Here is a 26,021-nt window from a genome sequence, read left to right as displayed (position 1 = left end):
GAGTTGGTTTCACTCCACACCTGGCCAATCTGTACATGGAAGAAGTGGAAAAGAAAGCTCTCAACTCTTTTACAAGGATGGCACCGACCCATTAGTTCAGGTAGGTGGATGAAAATCAAGACCTGGGAAGTTCAAACCTTCATGGATCACATTAATGCAGTAAACACAAACATCACGTTCAACAGAGAAGTCACCAACGAGAACAGACTGGTCTTTTTGGACTGTGAGGTCATCATCAGGTCCAGTGGTAACCTAGAAATAGAGGTCTACAGGAAACCCACACACACAAACCAATAATGCTATTTTCCTCCCATCAGCCACTGCAACACAAACTAGGAGTCATCAGCAATTTGTGCCAGGAAGAAGGACACACATTTAAAGACAGTCCTGAAAACCTGGAGCATCCACACCAGGAAGAAAGACAAGTAAACAAGCTGAGACTCAAGATCCACAGAGGAAAAACCTGGTTATTCCTGATGTAGCAGGACCTTCCAGAGAGGCTTAAAAGGATTTTTGGAAAACATCACATACCGATTCACTTCAGACTCACCAACATACTGAAACAGAGACTAGTTCACCCAAAAGACTGGACACCAAAACAAAAGATGAGCACTGTAGTGTATGCAGTCCAGTGTATAGAAGAATACTCAGAACTCTACATTGGAGAAACCAAACAACCACTTGACTGGAGAATGGCCCAGCACAGGAGGAGCAGCTTCTCAGGACCAGAATCAGCTTTGCACCTCCATTTAAAGGCACAGGCCACTCATTTGAAGACAGTGATGTACATATTTTGGACAGAGGGGATTTATGGTTTGAGAGAGGGTTCAGAGAAGCAATACATGTTCAGCTCCCCACCCCTGTTAAGAGAGGGTTAACAGACATAACCTGTCTTCAATTTACCAGGCTGCCCTTTCATCTGTTCTCAGGAAGTTAAGGAACACATCACATGGACACACTTTACACCCAGTCTGTGGATCAGAGGGTCACGAAAGTCGACCATTAGATCTTAACGAGTTTAGTGAAACCAACATGAAAGATAAATTTGAGTTTCCTAGCAGCTTCTCTCAGACTGAAGAAGCCACTTGATTAGTGGTGAAAGGTTTCAACAAAAAAACTAGGAGGCCAGTTGTCCGTGTTCCATCAGTACCATGGGCATATTGAAGATAGAAAATTAAATGACAAAATTATTCAGTCACCACTTTCTATTCATGTCTTACAGCTTGTTTGTAGTTTTTACACTTATTTATAGATTAAACAAATTGTTATTTTACAGGAGTATATGTGCTAAATTTCTTTGATGGCTGCAGTAACTTCAAGTTCCTGCTAGTTGCTTGGCAACATCACTGTGATGACACGCATGTTACAGCAAGGTATAATGTTAATTATTGAGCGTTGGAGGTACTGTTCTGCAGAGTTCATTATTTATGGACAGAGAGAGCCTAGCTGTTTCCACCAGCTTATGGGGTTGCGCCATATTTACCAGAAAGACATGAAAATGGCATTAGGGTTTTTATTTAATTATTAATTAATTTATTTAAGTTACAGTGGTTTTGGAAGTATTATTACAGTGTTGCATGAGATTTTTTCAAGTTTCTCGTGTAAAATGAAAACTGGCTATGTTCGCTCATTTTCTAAAGTAACTCCTTTGGAATTTTTGTTTTTACCAAATTGACATTGCAGTTAAATTAATCGTCAACTGCTTTTCTCTTGACAATGTATGCTAATGTAATGTCTGTCTATGATCAGATTGTTCCCCACCAACTGTAGATTTCTCATACTCCATATTTGGACATTGTCCTAAAGTATTAATTTTTTCAGGGCTACCGTTATGCACCTGCAGTGTGTTATATTTGCTGTAATGGTACAATACTGAATAATTTCAAATTCTAATTATATTCCACATGGATGTGGTCAGTTTGTTGTTTTATTGTGTTTCCAATAAACAGTTCAGATCTTCAGTGGGATTTAATAGGGTTGGGGCACTGGTTCTGTTTCCAGCATGATCTTTCAGATGTGGTCTGCACCACTTCCTTCTGTCAGATTTTATATACAAGCAGCATGATCATTCATGCACCTTAGGTCTATTTTGGAGTTTTTGTTGTGTTTGTGTGTAAATGTTTCCTGTTTTATACAAGCATTTGTCCACCAACATTAATTCAGGAATATATATTCCACAGTAGGTTAAGGATCCAGACACTCATGCCATGGATTATGTAGTACACAGCTGCTTTAATTTGCATTTTCCAGTTTTATTGTACAGCAGTAAAATCATAGGCAATAATTTTATGTGAGCATTGTTTGCTCATAGCAATATAGGTTCATACAAAATGGCCCTCTACATTACTGTGGGCTGTATGACTAAACCTTTGTGAATATGCATGAATATTCATTCTGTTTTAGGGATGAGATAAATGAGCATGGAACAGACATATGATCAAACGCCAACAACCAGTTAAAGTGTTCCTTCCAGAGATTTGTGGCCCATATTATCTGCTTTAGTGGCCCATTATGGCTGCCTAATATCACACTGTAAATCAGCAGGGTAATTTTCTACCACTCACTGAGCAGGACAGGTACAGTAGCGATGGCACTGCTACAAGTGCAGAGGAGGGTGGGTAAGGAGGCCGGCTGTGGAGGCGAAGCAAGGACAAGATAAAGGGTACTTCCACTGCAGAATGACAATTAAAAAAGGATAAGGGCAGCAGCAACTAAGCAGAAGAGGCTGGTATGCCATTTAAACATTAAAAAGGTGTAATATGTTTGGAAATGACATGAGCTACACGATTGGGATGGGGGAAGAAACCAAATATAGAAAGAATGAGGAAAAAAATGACTTGAAATAAACCAAAAATGCTCCAATGATTTTGCCAATAAAATGTCATAAAATCACTAAAAATGCACGTCACATTATTAGGAATCCAAAATAAAGAGATTCAATTTTTGGCAGCTAAAAAGTAAATTATGAATAAGCCATTATCAGTATTGCCAACTGAATAACTAATTTTTCAGCTCTACTCCCTACAAATCTGAGTTATAAGGTTCCTAGTTGCTCCACTACTATACCTAAAACTCAGATGAACACATAAAGTTGTGTATGCACAGTCTATCGTTGCCAGTATTTGGTAAGCTGGTTAGCCTTGTCTGATTTAGTCTTTAACTTGCTAATGTGAAAGCCTGCTTTGTGGGTTGTGATGTGTTTTATTTTATTATACATATTTTATGTACTAAAAGATACATGTATAACTCAAGTATTTATACAGTTATCATTTATTGACCAATGTATTATTCTTAGAATCATCGTACATGTTTTCCTTGCTATGATTTATTAATTTTCTTTTTTTTCCATGTGACAAGCTTGTTAGTTTGTGTTATTGTCACTGGGTATTTCTTTGGTAATTGTTTTAATGGGTTTGACAAGCCGGGCTGCAGTAAGTTATGCAAACTCTTCACTTCCACACAGGAACTTGAAATGGTTAGCTGCAGACGTTTTCACAGACAGAAATTGCTTTAATGTCTAAGCAGTCAGTGGTTCGGAGATCTGATCATGAACGCAGCAAGCTGAGTCATTCTGCTTGCCTCCTCTATTAATCAGCTACCTTCAGTGTCAGGGTATTTGTGGATCACTTGAAAACATCTAGTTTCTATAATTTGGCCCTGTAAGTAGCCTGTATATCTAATAAATTTAGATCTGTGAAACCGGACAGGGTAAAAGTTTAGTCAAATAAAGAGCAGGTAAAGTCCACTTTACCATCAAATATTGACATGGTGCATTAACTTAGAATTGGTGATTTGCAGTGGGTCAGTGATTGAGAACATTGTACAAATTTAATTTAAAAGATTCCATCATCCCTAAATATGCAAAGACACAGGATGCGAGCACATCTGTCCACCGAAAGCCAACTTGGTTCTGCTTTCTCCATTAGGGACCCGTCAGTCTCAGTGTACTACAAGTTTAAACACTGAATGAATGAATAAATGAAAACAATGACAAAATATATTCATCTACAGATGTTTGATTTAAAATAAAATTAAAAATTTGAATGAATTTTGACCGAAAACTGTATACAGTATTAGAAAAGATTAACAAACTAATAACTGTTACCATTTGTAAAAAATGTGGCCCCACCACACCCAATCACTAGGTGAGGATGTAACCTTGACATTATTCCAGTCATGTTTATCAGCAGAAACGGATGCAAGATTTAATTATATTGCTCAAGCATGAAAACCTTCACCAGCTGTTTGCTAAACTGTTTGTGCTAAAAAAGCAATAATTGCTTTCCGGCTTCACTGAAACACACTGGGAATGGATAGCCTGAGTCTGTCTGAAGTTAACAAAATTCATCTACCAGCATCATCTCAAAGAATACAAACACTTTATATGTTATTTGTTCAACCCCTACAAACATTTAAGTGTAAAAAACATCAATTTGCTATTTTATGAAGGGTTGTGTGTTGGATTATATTTTGATCGGGAGGAGTAAGTGTCTGGAGTCCCTGCTGGATTCATGGCAACTGCTCCGGCTAAACAAAGCAAAGTGCTATTAGCATAATCAATCCAAATGGTGCCTTTTTTGGTAGCATTGGCAAAGGAGGATAGAATTGTGCCTTCATAATTCTGCCAATATATAAAAAAGCAAACCAGAATGTCAGTAAATTGTCTAAAGTTTTTATTGACTAAAACTAGTCTAAAATAATAATAACCTAATAGCAAAATACAGCAAGTAGTTGCCACAATGCAAGACACACACTGAGTATGTCGGGCCATCACTGTTCTGCTAAAATAACAATAAACTATTTCAGACCTGGGTTCCTCCTTCCTTTTAGGGTTCCCACTACATTGTAGATTTTCTTGTGGGAAACTTGGTTTCCAACAGTCAGTGTGATCTTCTTTCGTTCTAGGAAAAAGAGAAAAAAAATAACTGTAAGATGAGCTACAGTGTGAACAAATTCCATCTTAGTGATTTAAAACAATGATCCTAATATTGACCAGCAGAATTTCTCCCAACTGTATTGATGTGGGAGGATACTGATAGTAATCACCTAGAGAGATGATGTACAGTAAATGTCAAAGTTTGAGAAATCACAAATATCTACAGTAGTTATTGTATAAGTTTAGCAATACACTAAAGAGGACAAAAAGCTATTTCACAGATGCTGATAATAAAAGAAGTCATCTGATAGACAGACAGACAGACAGACAGAGACATAGATAGATAGATAGATAGACAGAGACAGAAAGAATGATAGATAGGCAGACAGACAGAAAGAATGATAGATAGACAAGTAAAGAGTAAAGTCTCAGTTGTTTCACATAGCCATACTGCTACTGGTACAGCTTAGGCTTTGTTCCATAGGAACAGATGAACCACAAATAATACACACATATTTATACACTGTAGTCAGTCAAATTTATTGTTTTACTCAAGTAATAATTGGAGTACATCAAGAGGAAATCACAAGTATCACAAGTAAATCATAAGTATGCTGTGTGCGTGCTGTATTTCAGTTTTCTAATTTCTTTAGTTCCAATGGGTATTGCCAAGACAGTGATGCACAATACTACTTTATTGGTATCAGCAAGTCTGTGCAGAGACTGAGATGAAAGGAAAGTTTCTCAGAAATGGTTATTGTGAGAAAAAAAAAACAACTACTACATTAACAGGCAAACATACATCACAAAATCTTGCAGATGTAAAACTTTCATAAAATGGCCTCTGTGACCTGTGGAAATGATGGTCTTAGTGTGGTAAGGGAAGAGCAGGAGGGTGTCAAATTTGATCAAATATCACAGCTTTCTGCCCTTCAAGATTTTAAACATGTTTAAAAAGTGAGATTCATACAAGAGAAGGAGGTCACTGGGTCATCCAAGTCTAAAGGATGCATCCTCTTGGGAGGTCATGTCAGTGTGTTTGCTTTTCATAATATGAATTCTTAAAGGTTGTTTCTGTAATTCTGTCTAACCCTTTAATACTGACATGTAAGTTTGTGAAAAATCAGATTCAGTTCAGTTCAGTTTATTTATTTTCCACAAAACAAAAAAATACATAATGTTGAAAAAAGGAGTGGGTAGCAATATAAAGGTATGAACCCTTTTTAATCTACTCAAATCTTACTGCTTCTTTTTAACACAGTATTAATGCTAATAAGTAATTGTGCACAAAATATAAATAAATTTAATATGCTATAAACCCTTGTGGTTCTCAGAGTCCCTCAGCCCTTTATACATCGTTTGAATTGGTGAATATTTGAACATTGCTTTAGTGGCCCTTCCATCTCATTTAACAATTTAACCCTACAAACAAACAAAAACTCTTCCTGGTGGTCCGTACGTGTTTTTAAATTTGTATTTCCCCTCAGGTTATATCCCTCCTCCCGCTCAGTGAATAATTTTTGAATACTGGCTGGTAATTTGTTGTTTTTTAGCCTTGAACATTATTATTGCTGCATAGTATTGAACAAGATCCATTAATTAGAGTAATTTTGACTGTAAGTGGAGTGGATTGGTGTGGTCTCAGTACGCAGTGTTGTGAATTATGCATATTTTTTTGGAGGATGAAGAGTGAATGTATAGTCATTTTGTAATTGTTGCCCCAAACCTCTATGCAGTATTTTAAGTAAGTAAGTAAGTAAGATTTTAATTTTTGTGCTTTACATACTAATTTTAGGTACTAAATTCTGATCAAGCTGATTGTGTTTGTGTGTGGGCATGTATGATTCTTCCCCAATTACAGAACACATTTTTTGAGTGGTGCTTTTGAATAATCAAGTGATACTTCAAAGATAATCTTGACAGATCTTGCTCCCTGCCTAATTTTAACATTATCCAAGCATCTTCCCCAGTAGCTTTATCTTTCATTGCAAACTTTAAATTCTTGTAATGGTGTTTGCCTTTGTTGTTCATATGAGATGATGTTAGCATGTACATGAAGTGGAGAACACAGAATAGTAAATCCAAGCCCCCTGTTCATTTGCTTCAGAGACCATAGTCAGTACACAAGAACTCTTTAAAACCTTGCTTACTTTCTTACCTGGAATGCTGTTTTGAAACACGTTTACTTATTCACTATTTATTATATTACATTTATTTAAACTGAATTTTTCGCAATACATTTCCGGGTTACATTTGAACCACAAACATTTTAATCCTTTACCCGCAAAGACGAACATATATGCACAAGTATGGATACACATTTCTTCTAACACCAAATGGCGGTAAAGCAAATGTGTAATGCACACAATCCACATGTGACACAGTCCAGTGTCCTGTAAATACATTTTGGTGCTAGTAATTGCTAGCAATTTTGGTTTCAAAACCTTCAGAATAACGTCTTCCAAGGAAGGAAATGGTTTTAACACAATGCATCTTTGAGATCAACATTGCAGGTGTTCCCATCCTACTCTTTAAACAAAACCCCAGGAAGAAATCAAAAATCACCAGAATTACCCTAAAAAATATAACTAATGTCTGCAATTCAAACTGCCTTCCACAAAAAATAGCAAAACAAGACCCCACTCAAGCGCACGCACACACACACATTCTACATTGCCGTATGATGCGTTTGACCGAGCAGTCACTGGATTTTGTGTCTGCCAGCTCTGTTGCCTTGCTGGACGGCTATGAGCTCTAGAGGGGTTGATGGCTGGATATCTGAGGGAAATACAGACGAGGTGCCAGTAAAGATGTGAAGCAGGGGCTCAAACTGTGTGTGACAGAGGTCCCCTGCCTACAGCACAGCACTACAGCATGACAGCCCACTTTTCCCAGCACCACTCCTATCCCCGATTTCTCCCTGCCTGTCTGCTCACTCTCCTGCTGCTGTTTAATACATTATAAAAATTCACTGCTTTCTCTCATAGGCGCCACATAACCCATTCATCATTTTTGACATTGGCATAAATGACTTTGGCTAAAGAGCAGGGATGGAACATTTGGCCCGTTTGTGTATTCAATCTACAGATATACGCAGAGAAGGCAGTGAGAGATTTGTCACTGAGTAATTTCGCTTCATGATGAATGGGTTTTCAGATAGGAACACTTCTACAGGTAAAAGGTGACTCTCAGTTAATCTCTGAGAGCTGATGAAAATATTCAAGGGAACTACAGTCTGAGTTTTACAAGCTCAATTAAAATGTGTAAGCAGACATTTCCATAGACCTACTCAGGATGATTTAATTCATGAAAACAGTGAAATGATGGATATCAAAAGTAGAATCTGTTCTGATTTCACCAGAAATACCACACCAAACTACCAAACTCTAAATGAATTGTGATGTTACTAACAGCACTACACTGTATTAAGTATTTTTGCAGCATTTTTTCCTGGTAGATTTTATGATTCCCTGTGTAAGCAGCAGGGGGGGAAAGTGGTTAGTCAGACTGTATCAAAGGGCTAGAGGTCCTCCCCCTGCACAGCCTTTCTGTTTCTGAATAGGCCCTTAAACAAGATACTTAACCTCTGTCTACTCCAAGAAACATCATCCATGCCTGACCTTAAAAACATCTTCGATGTAACAAAAACTAGGTCATATAGGCCTTCCAAAAACAACATACAACATACTGTTACAAAAATATATATTTGTGTATTATATCTTCATTTGGGGAATTATGTCTATCTGGTTTGTTTTTTAGAGTTGGAATATATGAGAACATTATTATCAATCTCAAGTCCTAAATCTACAATACAGTGTTGCAGACAGGACACATTTAACTTATTTTTAAGTTAAGTTATTTTTTATGGAAAAAAAAAACATAACCATTCAACACTTCTGAATCTTACTAAATGAATTGTAAAATTGACAATATGCAATTTAAGTTGGAATTATTGTACATGCTAGAAGAAGTTCTTGAACAATAGTCTGAACTCTACCATATGCAGATATGTCAGATATGGCATTGTTTTACTTGTATCAAGGCCAAAAAAAGTACCATTAGATATAACAGCATGTTTAAACCACTTGTTTTTTAGCCATAGTTTCAAAGGATGGCAATTCATGTCTTTATATGACATGCCCAAGTTAAGGTGCAGAATGTATTGAGTTTATTCAGATTCAGTATCACATTTTTCAGATGAGAGTCTTTGGACTGGTCTGTGGGTCAATATTTTCAATACCCAAGTGGATCTGATCATGTGGTACTTCAAAACCACAATGGGAGAAAACTGTCTTTCAATGCAAGAGAGGTAGACTGTTTATTGTTCCAGCATAACAGAGCAAACTACAGCTAACAAATACATACCAACTGTGATACCTTTGACTATCTGCATTATTAGAAACTTTTCTACAGCTTCTATGTGGGTGTGAGAGTGCAGGAAGTTCTACAGGGTTATCAAGTTGGGCCCACGACATTGAGACGGCTTAGTCTGTTCCGATGTCCCAGAACCACCCCACCAAACTAGTATATTTGTAACACCAGAATTTCTTCTTAAGGATTAATCAAATACGCCATCTGTCTATCTACTAATTCCACTTCATGCACCAAACATTTAATGAACTAGTTCTAATGATCAAATTTACCTCAGTCATATCTTACAGCTAACAATTCAATTCCCTCTATTAGTTCTACTTTTCTCCTAGTAATACAGCCTTCTTCTCCTCAAGAGCCATTCACTGGAGCTGGCAGCACTGTCGACCATGTTTTTCATCGCCTGCTTAGGCTCTACCCTTTTATACCTTACTCATTTAAGAGAGGAAAAATGGACTTCTACCCTCCACTAGACATATCTTAACTTTCTAACCACGTTGCTCCGCCTCTGTGGACCTAGCCATGGACCTAACATAAATCTAATCCTACCTGCCTCCATGTCCTAGACTGCTCTCTAACTTTCTTTTGACACTTTCGCATCCACTGTCCCTGTTGTGCCTCAAAGATTTCCTTTTCACATGCAGCAACACTGCATCCAGCAGCTTTGCTTTGTCAAGGTAACAAACTAATTTTATGTTAGGAAAATCATTAGCTTACATGATTTGTGCTATTAAATTACATTAATGGTATATGGAATTTAAGTCACAGATACTCATCTATTACTCACTTGGCAACAGAATGTTTTATTGCTGGACCAGGTAGAAATAGTAGGCTACTTTCAATTATTTATTATGCATATAGATGTATTAATTTTAACTTCTATGACTTCACATTAATTCTTAGACCTATATTATTATTATTTTCCCCCACAGCTGCTTATTAATTGGTGTAATTAATGATAGTTTAAGTCTAATAGTATAAGTATATATAATATATTATATATATTATATATATATAAAATATATATTATTGTATAACATTATGATATATATATATGTATATTATATAGTATATATAATAAGATTTTTTGTGACATACTATTGAATGTCTAATAATCTTCTTCTTCTTCTTCTTCTTCTTCTTCTTCTAATAATTCATATTTGAGTTGAGTGTGCCTGAAAAATGCTGGACCTGTGAAGATGTGTCTGTGACATTTTCTTCAGAGAGAATTTTACATTAATGCCACCAAGAGTTTGACAGTAACAGTTATAAATTGGAACAGTTAAAAAATGTGCCAAATATCAATCAATCCCAAATATGTCCCTCAGAATGAAAATAATGGTTTTGTTTAGTATAATCAGCTGGTCATAATTTCAACTTTTATAATACTTTGGTTTATAAGTAAACCCGTACATAGTTAATGACATTCTTATTAACTTATTTTTTATATTGGTCAGTGTTATTTCTTTCTATTTTAGCTTTTATCTTTTTGGTATGCTTGGTATCTTTTATATGAGGGCAAATTGCAATAAAGTTCATCTAATCTAAAAGACCAACATGGAGGTACAGTGGTAGTGGTTCAAAGTGTCACATTCTGCCCCGTTAAATTTACTGTTCATTATTGTAAATGCGTCATGGGTTACACTCACATGTTCAGTACATCAGTAAGTGCGTGCTTAGAAACTGAAATAAAGTAAAATCCCCGTGGTTTTGCTTTGAATATTGTGCATAGATCTTGTGTTACTTTAATATTTTGAAAATTTTGAGGACAATCAACCAAACCTCTTTTGTGAAACATTACTTTGCAACTAAAATGCAAATGTATATATGTCTTGTAAGAAACGCATTTGAGTGTTTGATCATATTCCAAAATAACATACTTTTTGAATGAATGATGTTCTACATTTTTCTAAATTAACGCCAAGGTCTGATATGAAATATTTGGCAGAGTTCATGCAAGGCACCAGAGTTCAATTCCGTTTGTAACTGCACTCTGAGATAGGAATTACTTTTAACATTCGCTGTGAAACTATGCACATAATACAAGACTGAGTAAAAGTTTTACCTATAGTCGGGAAACTGACTTTAGTACTGGAGGATCAAATATTTTGGCAGTTTGTGCACAGCAAAATCAATAGGACTCTACGAACTTTGATTAAGAACTCAATGGGACTGTGAAAAACAACCCTAGAGGCCACCTCAAGCTGATTGCACAAGTCTCCATCAAGTGCGGCACCTACCAAGGATAGATATAGTTATTTTTTTATGGAAAAAAACATAACCATTCAACACTTCTGAATATTACTAAATGAACTGTAAAACTGACAACTTGCAATTTAAGTGGGAATTATTGTACATGCTAGAAATAGTCTGAACTCTATCATATGCAGATATGGCATTGTTTTACTTGTATCAAGGCCAAAAGAAGTTGTGCATAGGCCTGAACACCCTCAGCTAGATCATTACTGGCTACCGACTACGAAATGGAGCAACCATCAGTCAACTCCTGTACCAAGGAATGAAAGAAGAGCTAGAAAAGATGTGGAAGGTGAAGGCAACAGTGGTGCCCATGATAATCGGCACCCTTGGGGCTGTGACCCCCAGACTGGGAGAGTGGCTCCAAAAGATCCCAGGAACAACATCAGAGCTCTCATTCAGAAGAGCGCAGTGATAGGAATAGCTAAAATACTGCAAAGAACCCTCAAACTCCCAGGCCGAGATTGAGGAAGACACACAAGATGGAGAAGGGACACACACACACATATATATATGAAGCCTGTACACTTAATTTGAGATCCAACATTACTATCCTACAAGCATTGCCTTTCGCAACCATAATAAAGCAGTCAAGCTACATCCAAATTTCATCAGCAAGCTGTCCTCCACACTACAGACGCTCCAGTTTGTCCTGCATGGATGGCTCGGTTTGATAAAGTTGAACTTGTCACTTGCTGTCTAACTTACTACAAGTGGAACATGAATATTTTTCTAACTTTTACTGCAGTGCTGCAGACCTGAGGTGCACAGTCGTTGAGAATCATTGAAACTGCAGGTGTGTGTGATATTGCAGCTGTTTGATGCTTCGTTAGGCAGTAAACTGAAACCACTGCCAGGGCACTGCACATATACTGTGGTAAAAAAGTGACACTGAAATGGTGCATCTGTAGGTAGGTTATTAGGTCATTTTATTAGTTTCAATAAAGAAGCTGATGTTTTTATAAGGAAAGTCTCTAACAGTGTACTATTGTAGCCCCTTTATTTATTTTGAGGATTTATTTTGTTCAGTTATGAAACACAGAACAGTTTTGCTGTCATCAAATCATCTTTCCACATCCTAGCACTACCACACACACAATATTACTCACATTTCAGTGGTGACAACATCAACAATTTTGAAACACCACCTGTTGCCACAGGAAACTGCAATTAAGGCAGATTCTTTTATTACCCATGGACCCATATATTTAAAATGTTAAGTGCTACCTAATGAAAGGAGCTGATATACTATGATCATAAATTCAGAAGCATCTTAGCGCCAGTCTCTGTAGGATATTAAATGCAGAGTTGAGAAGAAAAAGCAGTAAGTGAATGTGGGAAACCTTCACACAGCAATCAATAGTGGTGTAATTAAAGGGCCTGGGAGTCCTTTCTATAAAGCCATTTCAAGTTGTTCTGCTTCGCTCGCTTCTCCCTCTGCGGCCTTGCAATGTAATTGCCACGGAAATTTGTTACACTTTTGGCATTTGTTCTTAGTTGGAGAGGAAGAATGTGAGAGAAAGAGAGAGAGAGAGAAATAAAGAAAAAGAACAAATTGCATGTGTTAAAAAATTGACAAGGAAGAAAGACAAAGAAAAAATTCAGGCACCATTGACTAGCTAAAGTCAGTCTTCAGCTATGATTTTTCTACAGCGTTAATTAGTATCATATGGGATAGTATATGTGTGTGGCTGTGAGTGAGATAGAGATGGAGGGTGAGAAAGAAGATGTGTGTGTGTGTGAGAGAAAAATTTGGGGCGAGAGAAAGGCTGAATGGCACACTGCTGGCATATTTGGCCTCTATACAGTTGAGTCCTGGGTTTAACTTTATAATATATTTTAATAAAAATACATTTATATTGCAATCACAATTTAAATATGTCAAAGTCAATAATGTGCTTAAGTTGTTATATTATTGTAAAGCTATATCTTTGATAGGGTTGGGAATGGAAACTGTTCAAATTAGAGGTTAGGTTCCAGAGTGCCAAGAACTGGGTAGCAGTAACAAAAACTGAATTCCAGTTCTACTTATTGGTTCCTAAATACAGAGACATTTATTTTTGCAAATAAGAGCTACTCCTGTACAAGACTACATTATGGATTAACACAAGATTTTGTTTGTGTGTTTAGATATGAGCAAGTATGCTAATGTTGCAACTTGTTAATGGTTTTAACAGTTGCCACTGTTCCAAAGCTAATCAGTGTGAAAGAAGGAGTGCGGAAAACTGTCAAAACTGTAGATTCATATTAGAAAAGACAATGACATGCAGTGCATGTGGGGAACTAATTCGCTGCACCAAAGCATTGATCAGAAAGACTGTGTTTGTATCACCTGCACTTTCTGTCCTGAACTTTTATTTTGACACCGCCCCACCCCCCTCTCATTCAGCAGGTTGCCTTCCCCAGCTTTACAGTATTTCCAGTTTTTTGTCATCTCTTTGCCTTCACCGTTTGATTTCCTGGAGTTTGTGTATATACCTGCCATTTCCTAATCTACTTTGTTGACCCCATTCTACTTGTGATTATTTGTACTGCATTACTTGCCTTGTTACCTCCTTGTTTGGGATTCTAGCTTCAGGTGTTGGGTTGTTTTCTTGTTTTTGTCTCTGTTATGTTCCTGTGTCCCTGTCTTGTGTGAATCGTTTTCATACTGTAGCTTCCTGGTGCCCTGTTCACTGTGTTCTTTGTCTCGTTTTGTTGATCACTCATGTTCATGTGATTTCACCAGCCAGACTCTCCAGTGCTGTCTGCAGTTGGGTTCACACCTGAGATCTCTTTAGAAAACCTGACAGATTGTTGTCTTGGGGTCTCCAGGCATGAGTGTGTCATCACCCAGCAGAGCCAGACACAGTTAGCTGCAACACAATGTTCTTGTGTGTGACATAAAAAAAAGCAGCTCAAAATATTATTATAGAGAAATGGGTTACTCGGGAATTGAAATAGGGAATCTATAAAAATTTGAGTTGATGGCAGAATCAAAAAAACTAGTTATTCTTACACTAGTATATAACACACAAACTGTGGCATTACATTGTATACCTTATAACCACCATATGGACACACATTTGTGGAGTTGTGTATTTTTGTTCTCAGTTTTTCATGATTTCAGCTGAGCTTACTAGTTTCAATAAGGAGAAACCTTAAAGCTCCAGCAAATATTTACATATTTTGATATAGTTCATAATTAATCATAATTAACTAGAGATATAAACTTAATGGTTAGAGATGAGCTAATTTAATTTTAGTTAATCCACTCATTACAATTTATTGTATCTCATTACAGCAGAAAACTGTACACATGTTTACAGTGTGTCTGTGTGTAAGTGTGTTAATGTGTACAATCAGTCAGAGCTTCCATGGTAAAGAGGGGCCTGCAAGACACCTTAGAGGTAGTGATGGACTAGCTTGGTAATTGTCTGGTCAACAGACAGACCACTCAGATAGAGTCAGAGTCAAAGCCCTTAGGCCTGATGGGGACAGGGCATGTTCAGTGAATTAATCATATAAAAGGGCTGAAGAGATGAGAGAGGCCACCAGACACACACACAGACACAGAGAAAAACATAAACAGAGATTTAGATGATGCAGAAAACAAGATGAATGCATAGATATAATAAAAATTATAACAAAAGAGTAATGCAAACACAACGTTTTAAAATAATTTTTCAGAAACACTTAAAGAGGAAAGCATATATTGACAGGAAAAACTGGTAAAACATTCACCTTTTTTAGGATGATATAGAGTTAATATATACTAGACCATTGTGGAAGAAATGTTTCTGGATCCTGTTGCCAACGTGCTCTCATCCCAGGGTGATTTGTTTGTACCTTTGGCATCTGTTGTGTTTTTTCATCATTCAGCATTGAAGCATCACCTAATTTCATCTGCTTATTTTAAATACACTGACTGCTATCCCTGCCTGGTTGTGTCTGTCTGGATGTTGTATGTCTGTCAGTGCTTTCATTTACATCCACCTTTTATTACAGGCTGGCAAGCTGTGTGTGACTGTGTGGGCCATCTCTTTCCAAACACTAAACATGGAGGGCATCAATAAGCATAATTTTTATATGATTAAATATTCATTAATGAACACCACTGTAAATAAGCACCCAGGCAAACAAAACTACAATAGATGCCAAAATTTGCAAATTTACACACACACGCGCGCGCACGCACACACGCACACACACACACGCACACACACACACAGTGCTAAGAGCAGAGTGAGGTCAGCCTGGTCATCTCATTAAGGTCTGCCGATCTCCATGGAAGGCCCCTGAGCAATTAACCAATGGCCAGCCAATATAGCCAGCCTTAATTGAAAGGGAATTAAAAGTGAAAAATAAGGATAAAGGAATTAAAAAAAGACAAAAAATGAAGGGAGGCAGACAGATGGAAACAAATGATAGTGGGATCCCAAGAGTGGTCAGACATGCAGCCAATCGATTGGAGACAGATTACATCTCTCTCACTCGCTTTGTCCTCCCCTGTCTCTTTATCTTTCTTGCTTCTATTCTATCCTTGTTTCACACTCATTTGATGTAATGGAAACAATTCAAAAAAAAAAAAAAAACAGCCTTCCTCCCAGAACTGATAGATGCACATGGAGTTCAGAGTTCAGTCTACACATATTGCTGTCTTTGGACGTCGGGAACAAAATCATGCACACATACACATGCCTGCATGCCAAAACCACCAGCACCTCTGCCAGAACTGGCACCCTGCTTAGATCATGTGACACAGAAAAATATCCACTGTCAGACACATATACTACAAAAGTGCCAATAAAAGATACTCAAAATACTGTGGCTCTAAAAAGATATATATAAAATATCACTTAAATTTTCAAAAATGGCACTAATAGAGATTTAAAGCTCAAATGACATACTCGTTTACCTACATGGTTTTTGGGGTTGTAGCATTGATTGTGACACACTTAGGCCACATGGGTGAATAAACTGTGGGTGTATGAGACTGTTATATGTGCAATGTGGGAAACAGTAGAAAGCAGTCTTCTAGTCAGTGACCAGCTGCTTAGATTTATTGGGGAATAAATAGAAATGGGAAGAAACATACACACGTACAATGGGGAAACATTTTAACAAGTAGAGATGACAACTCCCTCGCATCTCCGACACGAACTGCTGGGGTAGGATAAAGGGAAGGAGAGGGATGAAGGACTGGAGGCTTAAGTAAAAAACAGAGGATCAAGAATGTGAGAAGGAGCAGAAGGTTGCGGTATGGTAGAGGTCTGCAGTGACGATGCTGAGTTAAGAGGGGATTTACGCTCTCAAACGTAGGAATTACCCCTAATGCTACACCAATGTCATCTGTCTCTCTGTCTCTCTTACATATAGTGTATGTATACTCTAACCATGCACACTGTCATACACAGTCATACACTGCATTGTGTCATGGCTACTATTTAAAGCCACCCTAGTGAAGCATTACCTTGCAGGATCAGGCCAAAATTGAAAGACCTCAACAAACTTACAACATTATCGCAACAAGTGACATAGGTTAACAGTGAGAAAAGACGCTCTGTATAGAATGTTGAGACTAAGTATTTAGACCAATGGTAGCTGTATCCCTGTGTCTAGGGCTCTTCTTGTGGTCTACATGATATGTGTCCTTTAGTGGTTTAGTGCGGTTTATTTGTTCAGATTTTAAGATTTTCCTGATACTGAAATTTCCACCACCACATGTTTGTTTGCTATAAAATCTGAATCAAGGTGCACTTTCAAGAACAATAACCCATGGATAATCCACAGAAGATGCTCTCAAAAGTTTCCATAGGTGCTAGTTCTGTGGAATTTAAATCCAATTAGAGCTGTTCACTGTGATGTCAGTGGAATGTACTGAATGATGGATACCTAACTCCTTTTTTTCCAGCATTGAATTTTCAGTCATGGTAGATACATGTCTTTAGGAATGACAGTGTTGGTCAGTCAACCACTGTATTCTAGACTGACATGCAGCAGCAAGACAAAGTAAAATTATGTATTCTAGAGTAACAATTAAATGCTTAAAGGAATCACTGGAGCTGGTTAATATACCTGTTCACCCCTAGACATCCTAAGAATGAGGCTAAACTGAAGCACTTGCTTTGGATGGATTGATATATTGGAAGGAATGGTATCTGGAAGGCAAATCTTACTGACTTTGTGATCCTCTGACTATTTCTTTAGGATCACCAGTTGACATCTGCATGTCAGAGCAAAATATCTTGAAAAGCATTGAATGGACACTCAATTTGCTACATATGTCAAGTTGGCAATATATATTCAAGGCCAAGTAGTAGTGTTTGACATGCTCACTAGCAAATGTTAGCACACTAAAATCTCAGTCATATTGTATATTTGAAAAACTAAATCCAGCAGCAAGCTGCAACACCAGAAGAGGTAACTGAGGAGGCATACAATTTCTGTTTGACTTTCTTAAACTTTTCGCTCTTTATTGTGTTCGGTTTCTGTATTTTCACCCAGAATACCCTCTCATCATCATTTCACCATTTTTTTTTTTGGCAAAGTAAATTATATTACAAAGGGTGAATTCAGATGCACTGGGACATCAGGTACAGCATAGGTAAACAGCCTTTTACTTCTGCCTTGAAAAGTGCATGTCAAAGGGTGCTAATACATTGCTGTGGAACCATATACTGTAACTAAAATAACTAAAATCACATGACATAAATCAGGTGACATCACAAAGGGGGTGTGGTCAGAATCAAACAGGAAGTTGATCCCAAAAATAAACTAAGAGAAATAACATATTTCAGTTTAATATAAAGTTATAAAATTTTTGACAACATCTGTGATCTAATACTGAACTACACCAAGTATACATTGTTTTGAAATTATGTTTACATATATCTATATTTTATTTCCCAAATTACCAAAACCCAGTGGGTACATTGAGACTACATTTAAAAGGTATAAAAATGAAAAGTATCACTAGTGCACTCACATATAATGTGATTTAAAGTGGAAATTGTACATATATGACGACACAGAACCACACAGATGTAGCCTACAACTCTTAAGTAAATGGAGTAAGAGAATAATGATGCTAAATGTAGTTAGCCTGGTCATGTGTTCAGATTAGCAATATTAGCCTATTATTTGATGTGTGTTTTTTAAAAATAAATCATTAGTAAGTTGTTTATGAATTTATAGTGATGAATTTATGCACTGTTATATTTGTTCAAAACAGTTTAAATATGTTTTTGAACCTATTGGATTCTCTGATGTAATTTAACATCATAATCAATAGTCTACCCTTAATGTTTTTTGACATAGTAATAAACTAAATTATAATACCAACTCATTAGGTAATACATAAAGAATAAAATTAGAAATATATTTATGGTAAATAAATTTATATGAAATATGCTAATACAGTTGAAATCAGTGTGTGTGTGTGTGTGTGTGTGCATTACCCTCTAAATGTTTGAATACACTTCAAAATGTTCAGGTTTTACTATGTAGCTTTGGTTTCATTCACATTTATTGATGTACAATTATATTTGGAATGCTGTAACATTATTTCTTAGGATATCAAGACACAGCAACATGATTAGATCTATGATTCCTAACAAAGGTGGATCCTTTGGCTTAGATTACAGCTTTGCAAACTATTCCCATTCTTTTTTCAGGTATTTTGCTGGGATTTCTCCCCAGGCTGGCTGCAGACATTGCTAAAGCTGTTGTAGATTTGTTGGCTGCATGCCAAAGAAGTTATATTAGATGAGGTCATGTAACTGAGGAGTCCATATCATGATTGATAGCATACCATGCTTCTCTCTGTAATTAATTTGTGCACAGCCTGTACCAGTGTTTGGTGTTGTTGTCTTGCTGGAGGACAAAAATTAGTGTCAATCAGTTGACTTCCTGAAGGTAAATCATGATCCTGCAAGATGGATTTAAAACCATGCTGGTTGAGTATTCCCTGCATTTTGTGGAGATCTCCAACTTGGACTGCAGTAAAGCAGCCCCACACCATCACAGATCTTCCCTCCCTGTTTCACTGTTGGGGTAACACATTGAGAAATCATGCTTTCACCTCCCACGTCATGGCAGGTCAGGGTTTGTCCCAGTTTTTTTATGATCAGTGAGCACCCTTGCAAATCCACCTACTGATATTTTCAGTTTTTTGACAATGGCTCTAAATGAAAAACCCTTATATTTCAAAACTGTCACTGACTCTTGTTTCTAATAAAATGTTTTGTTTCCTCCATATTTTGCATTATTTTGAAAAAATATCAAAAATGTTCAAATATTTCATATGTCGTTTGAACAGTTTATAAGATAATTTGCAAACCTCTATTAGATCAATGTCGCAGAATAACATACAAAGAATAATTTTTGTTAGCTATTTGATACTTTATAGGTTGTTAACTCACTTTCTGGGTTAGGACAGAAATGTTAAACTTCAAAAGAGCTATTGAAAATCAAAATCAGTGGCAAACATTTTGAGCTGTCCATGGACTTTGGTTTGTGATCACATGAAACTTTATGTCCATTTACTTTGCTATGTTAAGGTTTGATGTTAAGGTTTAGCCCTTCAAAATAATATTGAATATCAGCTTCAAAGCTTGAATGAAAGCAAAACTACATTGTAAAACCTGAGAGGTGTATTCAGACTTTTTTTAGGGTAGTGTATGTATGTATATATTTTTGGTAATTGCTGTAAGATTGCTTCTACACAGTGTCATCTTTTAATGACCATTTTTGCCCTGAGACAAATTACTTTTACTTTCTTTGCCTTTAAGAAAGAATGCTGAAACCCCAATCATAAAAAAAACTTTCTTGTTTAACATGGCCATTTTTCTATTTATTCTGTTTTTGTTGAAGGGATGTCTCTGTGGGTCCTACACTAAGAGCTTGTCCCTGCATTTACTCCCTCATCCCATTCACAATAGATTATTTAACAACTGCATCTTGTTTATGATGACCTGACCATGAGCCCCAGGAGCAAAGTCTCAGTCTGAGAATATTCAAAACTGTGCCACAATAAAAATAGCTCAAGTAATTAAACGGCAAAAAGTAACAAGAGCAAGGATAGCATACAACTACAATAAAAGTGGGGATGTAATAAAAGAAGGGTCAGAGAGCAGGTACTGTATAAAGTTCCTATAAATGCTAATTTTTTGAAAGCTTTTTTTTTTTTAAATTGCACTGAAAGACATTAAGGCAGCATGGTGGTTAGCACTGTTGCCTCACAGCAAGAAGGTTCCTGGTTCAAAACCCACAGGAGTCTTTCTGTGTGGAGTTTGCATGTTCTCCTCATGCTTGCGTGGGTTTGCTCCCACGGTCCAAAAACATGCATGTTAGGTTGATTGTTGATTATAAATCTGTGATGGATTGGTGACCTGTCCAGGGTGTACCTCTGCCTTTCACCCAAAGAGAGCTGGGATAGGCCCCAGTAGATGCCTGTGTCCTTCTCTGAAACAGTATTCAGGAACTAAAGAGGCATTGAGAAATATGAAACCCATAATGATAATAGCAACACTACAATAGAATTACTATGTTAAATATTCTTTGTATCTTAACACAAGATTTGTAAGGGCTTTTCAAAACTGTTACAAATCACAATTTCAAAATAAAACCATTTTCTGCTCTGACACTGCAGCAGCTGACAACTGGTTAGGCTTAGGCATCAAATGACTTGGTTAGGATCAGGGAACCACTGGACTTTTATTTTGAAGCATTTCCTGTTTTCTGTTCCTTCCCTTACTGTTTTACTTTTGTCACTCATGTCTAGCTCTACGTCTTGTGTTTTGTGTATATACTCATCAGCCACTTTATTAGGTACACTTTGCTAGTACTGGGTTGGACCCCCTTTTGCCTTCAGAACTGCCTTGACTCTTCGTGGCATAGATTCCACAAGGTGTTGGAAACATTCGTCCATGTTGACATGATAGCAGAACGCAGTTGATGCAGATTAGCCAGCTGCACATCCGTGATGCCAATCTCCTGTTCCACCATATCCCAAAGGTGCTCTATTGGATTAAGATCTGGGTAGTATGGAGGCCATTGAAGTACAGTGACCTCACTGTCATGTTCAAGAAACCAGTTTGAGATGATTTGTGACACGGTGCATTAGCCATCAGAAGATAGGTACACTGGATGGACATGGTTAGCAACAATAGTCAGGTAGGCTGTGGTGTTTAAACAATGCTCAATTGGTACTAAAGGGGCTCACAAAGTGTGCCAAGAAAATATTACCTACACCAGAGGTCACTAACAGGCGGACCGCGGTCCGGGTGCGGACCCAGAAGCCGCCCCATACGGACCCGGACGTATAGCCAAAACAGAAGATTGTGATTTAAAACCTAACGGGGCGCTTCTATTTCCACCGGAGCAGCTTTTTTAGACTTTACAGTAGTGGAAACGCACAGACCAATTGCATGCGAATTGAGCCATCCCACTTGAGCCAATCAAGTCTGTGCAGTCAAGTCAGGCGGTAAACATTACGACTCTACAGTGTAAACAGCGCTAGAGGCAAGTTACACATGAAAACAGTGTTGCCAACTTAGCGACTTTGTCGCTATATTTAGCGAGTATTCAGACCCCTCTAGCGACACTTTTTTTAAAAAGCGACTAGCGACAAATCTGGCGACTTTTTCTGGTGTTACTTGAGACTTTTGGAGACTGATGTGTTTGTACTGCACCATTCTTACACTTCTCAATTTGCCGCAGTAAGACTGCAAATCAGCTGCAGCCGCGAGCCCCTCCCCCGTCCCAAAGCCTTCACAGGCGGCCCAGTCCTCTCGCAGCAGTCCCTCCCTCCCTCCCAGCTGCAGTCACAGCAGGAAGTGTTCACGCCTCCGCGTCCCGACTGCAATGTGCGTGATCTGTACTGATGCATGGCATAATAAAAAAATAAAATAAAAAGTAAAATGTTCTTTGTCTAAAATAAATCACTGCATTTGAATCAAACAGCCTCAGTCATTTACAGCAAGGCAAATGTATTTAGTTCTGAGAACTTATTAACTGCAGGCCGTCATGCTACATTATATGGCACAGTACAAATATTTTGAGTGTCCCTTATTCTGTCCCTTATTTCTTATAAAGAATCACAATTGTCTCTTACTTTCCATTTCTGAAGTTGGCAAAAGCGTCCATCACAATTAAAGCATGTGCCATGGACATTATGCAAATTACGCGATGACGTCATTCAGCGACTTCTAGCGACTTTTAGGACAGCCAATAGCTACTTTCCTTACTGACGAGTTGGCAACACTGCATGAAAAGACAGTACAAAGAAAAAGAAAGAGAGCGATACATGTAGAAAACAAAGGGAGAGAAACAGGCGAGTGAGACGGAGAAAGAGAGAGAACTTAGTTAATGAGAGAACATTATACATATCTACAGCCATACATATATGTTCAGTTGTGTGTTACATGACAATAAATATTGTCAGAAAGTTTTTGAATTGTACTGAATTCATTTGATTTGACAGTCAGGTATTGATTACATGCAGATGTTGATAAAACGAAAGTTACGCATGTAACTGCGGTTCTATGAATCCTGAATGACCGCCAGAGGGCGGTGCTGTAAGCACTGAATGTTCCCTTCGCGCATGCGCAGTTCGAGTATTTATACCAACAAAGTCACGTGTGACCCTGGATGACCCCCGGAGGTGACATATTCCGGCGTCATCCAAGGCTCTTTTCCTACAGATTCTTCTCGCGAGAACGCGAGGATTCTGAGGGACAAGAGAGCTCTGGCGGTCATTCAGGATTCATAGAACCGCAGTTACATGCGTAACTTTCGTTCTATTTCATCCTTTCTGACCGCCAGAGGGCGGTGCTGTAAGCACTGAATGACTTATACCAGCGAAGTCACGAAGAATCCTGAGCATCCCTCTCACGGAGAGGGCCCCCAGGCCTCCGTCCGGAGGACCACATCCAGCGGCTGAGGAGTGACAACATTCAGCCTATAGAACCTGGGAAATGTGTTGGGTGATGTCCATGAAGCCGCAGCACATATATCGGCCAAGGGTACTCCTCTCAAGGCCGCTCATGATGTTGCGACACCTCTAGTGGAGTGGGCTGTCACGCTCTGCGGCAGGGTGCGATTGTCTGCCGTGTAGGCATGCGAGATGACCTCGACAATCCAGTGGGAGAGGCGCTGCTTAGAGAGAGCGCGACCCCTCTTAGGTCCCCCATAGCACAGGAACAGCTGGTCAGCTGTTCGTATCGCCGCTGTAGCTGCCATGTATGCCCACAGTGCGCGTACCGGGCACAGTAATCTCAGCCTGTCCCCACCTGATTCCGGTGGGGGGTCAAACCGCGCAAGCCGTATGGGTTGATTGCGGTGCGAACCAGACAGCACCTTTGGAAGGAAGGCTGTGTTTGGCCACAGCGTAACGCCAGACCCGTCTGGACTCCATCTCAGGCATGTATCACTGACAGATAGGGCATGCAGCTCGCTGACGCGTTTTGCAGAGGTAATGGCCAGCAAAAACGCAGTTTTACAAGATACCCACTTCAGTTCCGCCTGTAACAACGGCTCGAAAGGAGGCGTGCACATGGCCTCCAGTACCAGCGGCAGGTCCCATGCCGGTGCACGTGGGCGTGTCGGAGGGCACAAGCGCCGGGCGCCCTTCAGAAAAAGAGATACCAGTGCGTGACGTCCCACCGTATTGTGGCCCGCCCAAACATGGTGACATGATATTGCAGCCACATAAACTTTCAGGGTAGAGGGGGAACGGCCCCTCTCCAGGAGGGATTGAAGGAAATCCAGGATCGTGGCCACTGGGCAAGATACCGGATCCTCCGCACGCTCAACACACCACTGTGCGAACAGCTTCCACCTGTTCTCATACTGCTGGCGAGTGGACAGTGCCCTGGCGTTCAGGATGGTCTGCCAGACAGGGTCCGAGAGAACTGTCCGCTGCAGTTCGGACCCTGCAGCGGCCAAACCCACAGCTGGAGACGTCGAGGATTGGGGTGCCAGATCCTCCCTCCCAGCTGGGACAGAAGGTCTGCCCTGTGCGGAAGGCACCATGGCCTGCCGCGACAGAGCTCGCACAGCAGTGGGAACCATGGCCGTGCTGGCCAGAAGGGGGCCACCAATAACAGTCTGTGACCCTCCCGAAGAACCCTGTGGAGTGTTGGAACCACAAGGGATAGCGGCGGGAAGGCATACAAAAGGCCCCGGGGCCAGGGATGGGCTAGAGCATCCTGGCCCAGGGGGCCTGTCGGCCCCATCAAGGAAAACCAGAGGGGACAGTGCGTCGACTCCTGCGAGGCAAACAGATCCACCTCCGCCCTGCTGTAGAGGTCCCAGATGTTGTGTACCACCTCCGGGTGGAGACTTCACTCCCCTGGAGGGAGCACCTGCCGAGAGAGGTAGTCTGCGAGCTGGTTCCTCTCTCCTGGTAGGTATATTGCCCGCAGGCTGGCCAGGCGTGGTGCGGCCCACACCAAAAGGTCCCAGGACGCCTTCAGAAGCTGTGCCGACCTGGTCCCCCCTTGATGATTGACGTGATAGACGGTCGAGGTATTGTCCGACCGAATAAGCACGTGTTTTCCCCATAGGCATGGCAAAAAGTACTCGAGGGCTCGATGCACCGCTCGCAGTTCCAACACATTGATGTGGTCGGTGCGTTCCCTGACAGGCCACTGCCCCTGTGCCGTCCTGTGTTGCCACACCGCTCCCCATCCTGTGGGGCAAGCGTCCGTAGAGACAACTTCTCTCCGCGACACTACAATGCCCATGGGGACCCCCCTGGACATGTAGGCCCTGCTCCGCCAAGGAGCCAGGGCACGAAGGCACCGCCCTGATACCCGGAGCCTCTGCCGCCTGTGGCGCTCTGCATCCAGGTGGAAGCCGTTCAGCCATCTCTGAAGGGGGCGTATGTACAGCAGGCCCAGAGGAACAATCTGCGAGACAGAGGTTAGCTTGCCCAGAAGACGGAGAAACACGATGTAGGGCAGCGACCTGCCCGGCCTGAAGTGGCGGAGCAGGCGAAGAATGTCGCCCACCCGAGTCGGGGTTGGGCGAGCCATCATGGAGACTGTGTCCAGGGACATCCCGATGAAGGTCACCGACTGAGAGGGGATCAGACAGCTCTTGTCCGGATCGACCCGGAAGCCTAACCTGGCCACGTGGGACAACAGACAAGCCGTGTCCCGAGTGGCCTGAGCCTGGGATTTGGCGCAGACCAGCCAATCGTCCAGGTATGGTAACAGCCTGATCCCCCAGGCTTGCAAGGGAGCAAGAGCCGCTTTCACACACCGAGTGAACACCCGCAGTGAAAGCGTCAGCCCGAATGGGAGCACTCGGAATTGCCAGTGGCGTCCCCGGTATGCGAAGCGGAGAAACCTCCTGTGCAGTGGTGAGATGGGAACGTGGAAGTAAGCGTCCCTGAGGTCTATAGAGGTGAACCAGTCCCCGCTGGTGACGGTCTGCAACACCTCTGTCACTGTCAGCATATGAAACGGCAAAACTTTCAGATACCTGTTGAGCTGTCTTAAGTCTAGAATCGGGCGGAACCCGCCCGTCCTTT

The 26,021-nt window shown here is 39.8% G+C and overlaps 1 protein-coding gene across 1 annotated transcript in view; it reads right to left on the bottom strand.

Moving 5' to 3' along the window:
* Nucleotides 1–26,021, bottom strand: part of naaladl2 (N-acetylated alpha-linked acidic dipeptidase like 2) — a 425,480-nt gene that overhangs the window by 152,780 nt on the left and 246,679 nt on the right. The window contains exon 9 of the mRNA XM_026305607.1: nt 4,809–4,901. Within this exon, the coding sequence (XP_026161392.1) occupies nt 4,809–4,901 (93 nt within the window). The remainder of the gene's footprint in view (nt 1–4,808; nt 4,902–26,021) is intronic.

This window comes from Mastacembelus armatus, chromosome 4, assembly GCF_900324485.2.
Source record: "Mastacembelus armatus chromosome 4, fMasArm1.2, whole genome shotgun sequence".
Taxonomy (NCBI): Eukaryota; Metazoa; Chordata; class Actinopteri; order Synbranchiformes; family Mastacembelidae; genus Mastacembelus; species Mastacembelus armatus.
Note: the sequence above shows the minus strand (reverse complement) of the source record. Positions and strands in the feature narration are given on the sequence as shown.